The sequence below is a fragment of the Euprymna scolopes genome, chromosome 36 (genome assembly GCF_053919585.1).
Source record: "Euprymna scolopes isolate OS-2025 chromosome 36, ASM5391958v1, whole genome shotgun sequence".
NCBI lineage: Eukaryota > Metazoa > Mollusca > Cephalopoda > Sepiida > Sepiolidae > Euprymna > Euprymna scolopes.
In genome coordinates, this window is record NC_136517.1 from 70778683 (window position 1) to 70791835 (window position 13153).

Below are 13153 nucleotides of genomic sequence, written 5' to 3' on the forward strand. Positions count from 1 at the left end.
CCGTCTAATCGAAGTAAGGGCCAAAGTAATGTGTTGCGGTGCCTAAACTTCTATGTATCCTGGTTTAGGTTCGCTCAATCACCAGGATCACGTCCTAAGACTTTACGGGTAGCAACCCACGGCTAACTGGTTGCCCCATTGAGGGATTTTTACCCTCTGCAGGGGGGCAGTCGGTTTGTTCTCATGCCCTACCGACAGGGCAAAAAAAAAAATAAATAAATAGATAATTTAATAGAATATATTTGTTTTCTTTTTCTTTCTTTTTTTGTTGTTTCTTTTCCTTTTTAAAATCTGTTTCTATTTAACCCATAGTTGGGACCCTAACAGGTACTACCACTCCGGGTCAGGGTGGACCTGGGAGCAATGGCAATTAAGAGGTGGCTCCACACTCCCCAAGCCCGTAAGCCGGACCTCACCATCGGATGTAGTTTAAGGTCATATCCAGGACCGGGAGTAAGGTAGGAAAAAATAAAATAAAAAGGGGGGGGGGAATAGGCTGTTGTTTTTGTTTTTGGTTTTGCAGAACATAATTAAGTTTTACAAAAAAGATCAGAAAACAAAAAACGTCAATGTAGGTGCATTTCGTCTCAGGAGGCCACAGGGCAGCCTGATCTGGTAGCACCAGATAAAAGCTTGGTTTTAGATGCATTAAAAGTAACCAGCCACTTTATTGCCCATTGTATCACGTGCTTAAGATTAGAGGAGAGAGACTCAGAACTTGGTCATTTATGGCCTTTGATGTGTTGTCATAGATGGTAGTGTCGTCAGATTAAAGTCTACGAATGATCTTAGGATGTGATTTGAGAGATCATTGATGTAGATCAGGAAGAGAGCATTAATACTGTGAGCTTCTGATTTCTGCCCATCAACCACTACTCTTATGAACCTATCAGAGAGAAATGATTTAATAATTAAGACATGTCCAGTTATACTGTAGCTGGAGATCTTGTAAAGTAGAACTCGATGCCATACCCTATCAAAGGCCTTTGATATGTCAAAAGTCTACAAAGGAAACCTCCATCGAGAGATTCGCTAATCCTATGAGATATAACTGTTAGCACATCTGCTGTAGATCTAGCAGAACAGAAATAATATTGCGCGTCACTAAAAAGATTATTTTTGCTGAGGTGATTGACCACTTCTCTATAAATTCCAGCAACTTACTCATTACGCACAGGAGACTTATTGGTTCTTACTGAGAGGGAAATGATCGATCACCTGAATTCTTAAATACAGGACATCTTGATGAGGCTTTCCAGGGTGTTGGGAAGCAATTCCCCTTAAAACAATAAGCAGCTTTGTAAGTATGTATAGTTTGTCTGGTTGAAGCTTTTCAGCACTATAATAGGAATGTTGTTAGGGCCAGTTGCTTTACTGGAATCAAGGTTTTTGATTAGCTTGGCGGCATCATGCACAGATATTTGTATGTCGCATATCATGTTTTCTGATACAGGAGGAATTACGGGGGGTTGGTGGCCCTGATCACATAGGGTAGAATTAAATGCAAATTTCTTGGCAAAGAGTTTGGCTTTGATACTGACAAAATTACCTCGAGTCCATTGATGATGGTTGGGATAGAGCACATGCTTCTGCTCAGTACCCTGTTTGTTATTTGCTAAAACTGGTGGGCTGAGCATACAAATCTCTTGCGTTCTAAAGAACGCAAGAGATTTGTATGCTCAGCCCACTCTTTTACAGTGGTTGCTGGCAGTCTTGAAAGTGGTACAGTACACCCGTGAGCAAAAAAATTGGCCAAACAAATTTTATACGTTTTATTGCACTAAAAGCTATATTGAACAAAGAACAATTGAACAAGGAAACTTAAACAAGACTGATAACACAGAACAAGATATTTACTTTTATAAATGCTTAGGATGGAATCGCATTCCCTTTTGATTTCTTTAAAAGATCAATCCTTTTAGAGATGCTCTCAACCAAAGTGGAACACTGAAGAGGAGATGCTATTCCATTCGCTTTGCACAGCTTCCCACATTGTTCTCAAAAGTTCTTCCGGCCAATGCACGATATATTATGGACCAATTTAAAACCAATAGAGAATGTTTGGTCCATAATGTTTGGTATCACATCAATTGAATTATCAGAAAACCATTTTTTGTGACTTTAACAGTGTGCAGGGGCATTATCACGTTGAAAAATAATGTTCTGGGATATTCCCAGCTTCTAGATATTTAGTAACAGTCCTGTTTCTAATATTCGAATGTATTCCTTTGCATTGATTGACTTCTCACATCTAATAAGTTCCCCAACTCCTGCTGCAGCAAAAGGTCCCCATACCATTATCCCTCCATTCCCGTGTTTAAATGTCATTTTTATGCAACTTGACGAAAATCTTTCTCCAGTTCTTTGATTGCACCGTTCGGGAGCATCAAGAGCAGCACTAACAAGACAAAATCTTGATTCATCTAACCAGAAAACATTCCTGAACCAGTCTGTATCTTTCTTGCCATAACACGAGAAAAATCTCTTTATATCATTGATGTTCTTCTTATATAAAAATGGCTTCTTTGCACACCTTTTAGAGGAAAATCCAATTTCTTCCATTCATCTAGATATTGTATATCTAGAAAGAGAATTTCCAGCCCCTGTTTTGAATTCTTTGCTATGGTCAACATAAGTTTTCTTTCGATCCTTCAAAACAGTTAATTTAAGCCTGTGGTCATCCTTCAAAGTGGATGCTCTAGGGCGACCACATCCAGATTTCCCTTTTCACAAGCATTCAACTTCGAACCTTTGACTAATTCGCTTCACTACAGAAAGAGATATTTTCACATTTTCTTTTCTTAAAATATTAAAAATCTGCTTGTTTTGGACTGCCTTAATTCTGCAATTCGTTTTTTTATATCCTCACCAAAATGCGGTCTGACCATTTTTAGGATTAATTTTTCCACTTATTATTATATGCTATAATAATAATGATCTGCAAAATAGAAATTTTCAGTTAAAATTAACAAAAATTCATGGAAAAATATTAAAAAATCGATTTCTGCCTTCTTTCACTTTTGACCCATTTTTTTGCTCATGAGTGTACATCATGTGTGCTTCGTTGGAAGCAATGGGAAAAAGTGATTTCTGTATGCAATGGCAGCAGCACATTCTGGAGAGAACCACAGCTAGCTGTTAGGTTTTTGCTGGAATTTTTGAAGGGTCTGTACATACAATTAACCATTTTGTCAGGTCTGATACTATGATACATTCATTTTAAACATGGACGGAATGCAGAAGTAGATCTGATATAAATGTACGGAAGCTATTCTGTACAATGGAGACCTTTTGGAGACATTTTGTTTTTATCTTAACTGATACAACCAAGTGGTCAGAAGATCCCAGTAGAGACAGAACGGAAGATGAACATAGCTCAGGGCAAGTTGTGGGAAAAAGATCTAGGAGACTTGCATACTGACCGTCAGTGTTGAGCACACAAGTGGGTTCGTGAACAATCTGAACTAGGTCATAAGCAATGGAGAAATCATGAGAGAATTTCCCCTCATCATCTGTCTTGTTTGAGTGGGTTAATCATTCCACATTGTGAACATTGAAGTCTCCACAGACGTGAATGTTAGCCGAAGCATGAGCAGACAGGACGTGGTCAATTTTCCGAGGTATGCTCGTAAAAATAGTAACTCCGCTGTTGTGGAAGTGATAGAGGGCAAATACAAATGCAGTGGTGTGAGCAAGTGTAACCCGGAAGCACATATAGGGTAATTTAGAGTCTTCTCTGGAGATGTCCCTACCACATGGAAACCCATCTCTCATGTAAGCACATATTCCATGCTCATAGTGATCTCAGCGGTCAGATTTTTAGGTTTATTGAACAAGAGTGCAAATTACACCTGGTCATAACTGACAGAATGACAGCATGCTGCCTCTGTAGATTAAACAAAATCTTGTATTCAAAATTGCATACAGATCCACGAGATTGACAAGATGCATCTGAAGGAGGTTGAAGGTTACATTGGCCAAAATGTGAGAGAAACATGAAATGAAAACATTATTTCAAATAATCCAAATAATATATTTACATTAAATATTACACGATTAGTTAAGATTACTTGTATCTCATAATATTCATTAGAATAATTGTTAAGATTACTTGTATCTCATAATATTCATTAGAATAATTGTTAAGATTACTTGTATCTCATAATATTCATTAGAATAATTGTTAAGATTACTTGTATCTCATAATATTCATTAGAATAATTGTTAAGATTACTTGTATCTCATAATATTCATTAGAATAATTGTTAAGATTACTTGTATCTCATAATATTCATTAGAATAATTGTTAAGATTACTTGTATCTCATAATATTCATTAGAATAATTGTTAAGATTACTTGTATCTCATAATATTCATTAGAATAATTGTTAAGATTACTTGTATCTCATAATATTCATTAGAATAATTGTTAAGATAATTGGATTCCATACAACACTTCCCATGTTACTATGCGTCAAGGTTTTCAATAACAAATTTCTGACCATGCTTATTTTTAGTTCTTTGTAAATCACTAAATCTTCTACAAATATACAACTTATTTGCATAATCCTCTGCAAAGTATCTGTTCAACGATAATTTAATTATGATAAAATTACTTTACAACAGCCTACTGTGAACAAAATAGATACATTTACACCTTCATTTAATGATAAGTAATTTCTTTTTCTTATCTCGATTTAGCATTTTTAATTTACTAAGTCTTTTACAAGTACACAATCAAAAATTTTGTCCGCATTTATATTCGTTCAGTTAAAATTTAATTTATTTCTCTTGATATGTTTTTATTCTTCTATTCATAATTATGCTTTCAAATTTCTTTTTCTGTAAATTTCAGATTAACTGAATTAATTTGTTTATTCAGATAGTGTCGTCGTTGAGAACAACAATGACGATGACTTAAAATCATTTTCTTTTGCGCAAACTACTAATACTTCCTGTTAGTTGGAATAAAATATACTTTACAAATTACAACCCAAAAACAAATAAAAATTCCAGTTTCATTTGACGTAAAGAAGAGAACTCCCCTTACATGATCATTGTTTTTTTTCTCAACTATATTAATACAATTGCGATCATTGAACTTTTACGCCAATTATTATGAATATTATTAGTATTAGTCTTAGTAGCAAAAGTAGTCAAATTACTATTCTGTGGATCTATTGATTGCATAGCCGGATTCTTAATAAATTATTACAAAAGTGCAGTAAAAAACAGATTCTGTAAAAAAAATATTGAATTTGGGGAAGGATGGTGCAGATGAAACCAAAATTCAACTGCAACACAATACATATTAAATTAAAAAACAAAAACAAACATAGATTCTAAATTTTGCAAGGTAAAAAAAAAAAAAAGAAAAAACTTACTACTTGCACACGTCTGGCCATTTTCATGTAGACGCACACCAGTTGGACAAGCACAGGAGAAAAAAGGAGCTTTGGGAGACATGAGGCACAGGTGAGAGCAACCACCATTGTGGTCACCGCATGGATTCTTACCTGAAATTTAAATGGATTTATAGAAAATGGGTTTTCTTGCACATGGAAATCGATCATAGACTTACCGCTGACTATAATACCATGGATAAAAACTCGGCTACAGAAATTAAGCAAATACGGACAAAAGCCACATGCAATCAACTGATAATCACTTCTTCCCATGTTGATGATATCATCTAAAGAATAGGGCCTGCAATGCTAATCAAGAAATGCTCTACTTAGCTAACCCTTGTTCTTTCCAAACTTTACAACAAATCCCTTACTGAATCTTGCTTCCATTATAGCTGACAAATTCAAGAATTAATCTGTTCAATTATCAACCCATTAGTCTCCTCCCTTTCTGCACTAAAATCTTTGAGTCATTAAAGAAGCAAGCACTTGTATATCACCTCTTAATCTCTGAACACATATGCCATGCACTGAACATTAGGGCAGTAAACCTTTGATAAATCCAAAACATTTGATAAGGTTGGGCATGAAGGTTTTCTCATGAAAATTAAACTAAGGATCTGATTATATTAAATATTCGCCGAGTAATATTATAATATTACTCGGCGAATATTTAATATAATCAGATCCTTCACAGACAAAATAAAAATCCAGGTTGTTATTGATGGCCGTACATCCAAAGAACATGTCATTAACATGATATAAACAGACGGTAACATTTAACAGGATATAAACAGATGGTAACATTTAACATGATATAAACAGATGGTAACATTTAACATGATATAAACAGATGGTAACATTTAACATGATATAAACAGATGGTAACATTTAACATGATATAAACAGATGGTAACATTTAGCATGATATAAACAGATGGTAACATTTAGCATGATATAAACAGATGGTAACATTTAACATGATATAAACAGATGGTAACATTTAACATGATATAAACAGATGGTAACATTTAACATGATATAAACAGATGGTAACAGTTAACATGATATAAACAGATGGTAACATTTAACATGACTAAAACAAAGTTCTTTTCCTTGAAAAATTACAAAGAATCTTCACAGTCACCGATTGCCACAGATGATAATTTGAGAATTCATCATTCAAACTTCTCAGCTTAACATTCACAAGTAACATGAATTGGAACAAATGCTCTGAAGACATTGCCAAGGCTGTTGCAAATAAAGTAAGCTCCTTCTAAATACTCACATCTGGTAGTATTCTACATCACTATGAAGCCACTATTTGCTCATGTGTGGAATATTGTTGTACACATGGGCTGCGTATCAACCACTAGGCTTTCTATTGGACAGGGTCCAAAAATACGTCACCAATCTAATATGTTCTACACTGTCAGTGGAACTTCAACCACTGTCCCATCATTGCACCGTTGCATTCCTTTATTTTATTAGTACTTTAATGAAATATACTCCAACGAACTCTTAGCACTAGTGCTTCCTTGACATAAATACCTCTGACTAACCTGACAAGCAACAAAATCCCAAACCCCAATGCTGGAGAGCATTCTAATCTAAAAGTTCCCTAATTCAAAGTAACCCTTTACATCTCAGTGGCAAGTACATAATATTCACCTCAAACAAACGCCTGCTACTTAGCATAATGCAAAGCTATTTGTAAACAAACAAATGGAGCACTTTAAAAGTGGTGCTCATTGTTTGTACAAACACATTGAAGATATGATTTATGAGTGCCAATCCTGTGGCTCGAAGGTAGAACTGCTGACTATCAACTAGATGATTGTAGGTTCGATCTTTGGCTTGGGATGGGTACTAGTTTAGCTGCACCAAAGAGCTGGGATGCAGTGAAACAGTCTATCTTTGGATTATATATAACTAGCCGGGGGGATACCCGGCGTTGCCCGGGTGTTTTTAGGTGTGTGTAGGGGGGGGGAAGTAATAACCCTGAAACGATGTAAAAAAAAAAAATCGGAAAAACCAAATCCCCCCCCCCAAAAAAAAACAGCGAAAAAAAAAAACAAAAAAAACGCTGTGTGTATAGGGGTGAGTGGGAAGTAAACTAAAGAATAAGCGAAGTAAAAAAAATAAAGAAACGTTGCCCGCGTGTCTAAAGATGTAAAAGAAAAAAAAATAGTTTTGGTCGTGAGGCTGGATTGAACCCGGAACGCGGAGGTGAAACTAACTCCAACCACTTAACTGTCTAGGCTAAGAGGAAGAGGAATTGATTATAGTGTTAAAATAAGGCTTATAAAGTGAGTGAAAGAGGTTTGATTGACAGATAGCCACTAAATGAGGTCATCGCGGGAACGTTACGAGATGACGTAGCAGTATTTTATTTTTTATTAAATTATGTATTTTGTTTCCTGTCTAGACATCTCTCTCTATCTGTCTGTCTGTCTCTCTCTGTTTGCGTTTGTGTATGTGTCTCTCTCTCACTTCGTCTTCCTTACTCTAAAGACTGGAAAATGGCGTCTGGCTGTTTTTTTTTGGTAAAAACTTTGATCGTTAATATTTTTTGTAAGCATATTTTTTTTTTACTTCACATTTTTGGCTTGTTATTTTTCGTTTAACTATCGTATCTAACTATTTTGAATAACTTTGGTAACGTTGCCATAGCGTAGAAGTTCATAGTTTAGCTTGTGTAAGGGTTAATTTTTTTTTTACCGATAACATGTTTTTGTAAATTCAGACTGCCATTAGAGCTTGCTGACGTCAAGATCATGTGACATGACTCAGCGGGTTTTAAATACAAGTTGACCCAAAATAAACGGCCCCGTGTATACTTTATGCAGAAGAGTTGGCGCCCATATTTTTGGGGACAGTTATAAATAGATTTAAAAATATGTAATGTTTAACATTAAAATGTCACTTTTTTGGGACCCCCCCCTGGCAGAAAATCGATCAGTTGACACACTTCTGATGGTCCTTTCGGGCTAATTTTTCGATATTTGTCGTCCGGAGGGTGGAGCTTTAATATGATACCAAGTTTGTGAATTTTTGTTCCGTCGGTCAAAAGTTTTTAGCAGACACACAAACATACATACATACATTTTCGCTTTTATATATATAGATGAAAGTAAGGCAAAATACACAAACAAAATGGTAAAAGAGAACGAGTCTATTTGATAGCTTCCAGTTTTAATTCAGAAAACAATCCCTCATCATTTCTGTTCATAGAATTTGGCAGAACTTTTTATTTCACTAGTTTGAAAGAATAAAAAATAAATAAACTATTAAAAAAATATTTTCAAATTAAAAAGATTTAAATTATATAAAAAAATTAATTCAATAATTTGTGATAAGAAATAAAAGTTTCCATGATTGATTGATTTTCTTGTGTTAATAAAAAATAGTTAAATGGTGAAAACAAATTATTAGCCTCCCTCCAATCTACAAAACAATGAGCAATAGTTTTTTTTGATAAACATTGTTTGTCAATTTCTAAATTTGAAATCAGAAGCCATTACCAAGTAGATTGTTTCTATTTTACCAAAATTTACAATCAAGACAAACATACAAGGTTCACAGCAAAAATTGCAATAAAAACTTTTGTCAGTTTAATAGGGAAATTGAAATGACAATTGCAAAAATTTTAAATGCTTGAATGCAAGAATGTCGACACAAAAGTAAATTTTAAAAAGCTATGTGAAACATAGTTTTTTAAAATTTTATAAAAAATAGTGTTTGTCCAGAATTACTCCTCATGAAAAAACAAAACAAAAAGAAAAATCTGTATGAAGAACCATGATGGAAAGAAAATATCATATTCCAAAAATCACGTAAATTGATCAAGTAGTTTTATTTTTATATAAGAAAATAAAATTTCATAACTAAACTATGAGCGACAATCTCACGATGCTATCTTAAAATAGATTGAAGGAATAAAGAAAATAATTCCAAATAATTCAAACTTGCAAGAAAAACTCAAATTTGATTTAAAATGATTTTCTTTATAAAAAAAACTAAATTAATTTACGCGATTTTCATACAGATTTTTCTTTATTTTGTTTTTTTTTCATGGGGCGGGGGTGAATAAGTGCCAAAATAATTTCTATTATAAAAAAAAAAAAATTAGTAAAATTACGTACTTGCCGGCTGCCGTTTTGCAGTATAGACATGAATGTCCATGGGTGAAAAGATATCACTGTGGACAACCTCCCTGTTTTCTCCCGTCCGTTTGTGGCACGAGTGAATAGCTCGAGTATGCCAGTCGGTCCAAAACAATCTCTCTTCAAATAACGTTAGCGCAAACGGATGAGGTAGAGAGCCCTGCACGACAGGCTGACGGTCAGAGCCATCAAAGTTACAGCGATGGATGAAGTTTAACTTGGCATCAGCCCAGTAGATTTTTTCATCTTCGTAATCCAATGTTAAACCGTTTGGCCAGTGGATCCTCTCGCTTATTATCACAGAACGATTTTGTTTGCTGCCATCCATTCCAGCTCGTTCGATCTTTGGTCTCTCTCCCCAGTCGGTCCAATACATGTACCTGGAAAAACAGAAGAAAAATGTCAGAAAGAAATTATCATCATAAAAAAATATAGAAATATTAACGTTATACCCAACACTAATAATCAGATATAAAGGTTGAAATTTTACATTGCAAATATTCCTTTTTCACTTTTGGTAAATACAACTTTAACAGCCCCCCTACCCACCTCCACCCCCTTTACAACCGTCCACATAGTTTTAACATTTAGAAAAAAATCATCATTTTTTTTCCGCAAAAATTCGATGTCCATTTTCTTCCTTTGTATTATTTTAAGATAATAAATTGAAGAAATAGGTGAAACAATTTGCTTCATATACTTTTTATGCTTTAAAAGAAAAAAAAATATTCATAACAGGATTTTACAGAAAAATACAATTTTTTATTGACAACATTGCAGATTAAATTTTGAACAAAATTAAAGTTAACAAAACTGAGAAAGCGTACATTATTTTTTATTTAAAATAAGATAAAAGGGCATTTTGTTTAAGAGTAATAATTTTCTGATTGTAGAAAATTACTTTCCTATATATATATATATATATATATATATTAGTTGAGAAGAACTACTTTTCTCCCTATATTTATTTAGTTTTCAAATAAAAAGGAACACATTTCAGTTCCTTTTTGTTATTCAACCATTGGCATATAAACGTTAAGAGACTAAAGTTTTACTAGCATTTCAAGAAAAAAAAAAAAAAAAAAAGAACAACGTTGCCCAGTCACCAAGAGAAATGATTCTGTTACCTTGGTCGAATTGAACATTGGGGTAGGTTGATTTATCACATTTGGAAAAAGAAAACTACGCCTGATTTTGGTGGCAAAATCTGTCATTTAGTATAAGAACTGATAATAAAATAGAAAAAAAAGATTTCTAATTTTTGAGCATTTAGTTTTAAAATGAAAATATGTCAGGAAATACTTTATTTCTGAAAGATTTGGATGACAAATCGACTTTGAAATTTCATTATTTCAATGATAATCCAGATAAAATTGATTTTTTACAATTAATGAAAAATATATTCAAAAGACAAATTTAAGTATAAATCACAATTAACAAAATATGCTACCATTTTGTTTTAATGTATCTACATCAATAAATGTGAAAGTTTTTTTTTCATTTATCATACTTATGTACACACAAACACATACTTATGTACACACACACACACACACACAACCTTATACAAGACATATTGCTACTGTGAATTATGATGTCCCTGTATGTATGGACCCCTAAACAAGGAGTTATGCAGTCAGATATTTCTTTACATTTAAATTTGTACCTGTTGATAAAGTTGGGAGAGCAGGGAAGAAATGAGAAAAGAAACTATTAAAGTAGAAAGCTGTCAGCATGTGGAGACCTCTACAGTGAAGAGGTGCTATTTTGCTGATTGTTGGGTTTTATACATGGAGGGGCAACAGTGCAGCAAATTCGTTGGAGCACATTCCATTAAAGCAAATACAGGGATGCAACATTGCAGCGATGGGACAGGGCTTGGAATTTGATAGATAGTGCGAGACCTATTAGAGGTTCTTTCTTGGACCCTGTCTAAGAGAGAGAAGCTAGTGGTTGGTGCACCAGTCCAGATGTGACTAAAATACCTGATGCACGAGTGAATGGTGGTTTTGTAGAAATGTAGGACATTGGCAGGTGTGAGAAATTTTGTAGCACAGTAGAGGGGGCTCACCTTCCTTGCAGCAACCTTGGCAATGTCTTCCATGTTTTTGTTCCAATTCATGTTACCTGTGAATGTTAGGCTGAAGAGTTTAAATGATGGATCCTCAGGTAAGGCGCTATTAGCCTTGAAAATTGGTGGTTGAAAAGAATTCTTATAATTGTTCAAGGAGAGGAGGGTTTTGTTTTGTTTTTTTTTTGTTTTTTTTTATTAGGAGCATTAAATGTTACCATCCACTTATGTTCCCATTCCATTATAGACTGGCGGTCATTTTTTATATATTTATTTATTTTATTACCGTTTTATCTGTTTTAGTTACACATGTTTCTGTTACCGGATTTTATTCTCGATTCAGCAACTATTATGATTTGAAAAGACTTCTTCAGGTTTTTACTAGTCACCAGTTTTGCTATATATATATATATATATATATATATATATATATAAAATTATCTAGAGGCATAATAACCAATGAAGTTTTAATGATCTTAATACAAGAGTGCTCAATACCAAAGTAGGGCAAGATAAAAAATTTTTTTTATTCGTTTTACATAAGCATTAATACGTCGCCACACATTCATGAGCATGTTTTGGTCAGCAAGTTACTAGAGACCTCTTCAAGCGATATTGCTTATACAAAAGCTTAGTCAGTTATAACTGACTAAACTTCTGTATAAGTAATATTGTCTGAAAAGGTCTTCAGTAACTGGCTGACCAAAACATGCTCATGAATGTGTAGCGACATATTAATGCTTATGTAAAACAAATAAGTATATATATATATGTATATATATATATATATATATATATATATATATATATATATATATACACATGTTTCACAGTTAAACAACGTCACAGCTCACAAGAACCATGACAGCCAACAAACTGAAGTTTAAGACACGAGTTTTGCCCTCATCAGTTGAACACACATCTGAACTCAGGATTCAAAATCTGAGCCTCTTGCATGTGAGGCGAGTACTCTGCCACATGAACAAATGCGTCACATGCAAGAAAGTCTATTAACTAACACAGATCAAGCAAACCGTGGCAAAATCCGACCATGGAAAGAACCTACTTCATCTTGAACAGGGGGGGTGACTATCCAAACCAACGAAAACTCAAACCAATGTCTCATAATTTGGAATTTTACACTCGTTAGGATGATGTCCTCCAACATGCTAACCTATTGAGCAATTAGTAATAGAATTTTCAGAATGTGAGAAATGATATAATTATGTTCTACAAACAACGTTGCAGCTCACAAAAGCCATGACAGCCAACAAACCAGAAATCCAAGACTCGAGAACAACTCAAACACAGATATTTGTATGCCGAATTTGCATAACTATTTTTAAACCGTTTATCATGAATTAGCAGTGGCCACTCAACCTTGCCAGGTCATAATACACATATTTTAATTCATGCAGATTTCATAGTTATTATTAGAGCCAAGTCTCTATTCAATATTATATTGTACCTAATATATAGTACTGATTTCCAAATTTAAAAACAAAAAAATA

General features: G+C 33.9%; 1 protein-coding gene across 1 annotated transcript in view; it reads right to left on the reverse strand.

Moving 5' to 3' along the window:
- The window catches only part of LOC145260571 (low-density lipoprotein receptor-related protein 6-like), a 216360-nt gene that overhangs the window by 71931 nt on the left and 131276 nt on the right, over positions 1–13153 (reverse strand). The window contains exons 3-4 of the mRNA XM_080118842.1: positions 9551–9951; positions 5385–5516 (exon numbers count right to left, since the gene is read on the reverse strand). Coding sequence (XP_079974968.1) covers positions 5385–5516; positions 9551–9951 — 533 coding nt within the window. The remainder of the gene's footprint in view (positions 1–5384; positions 5517–9550; positions 9952–13153) is intronic.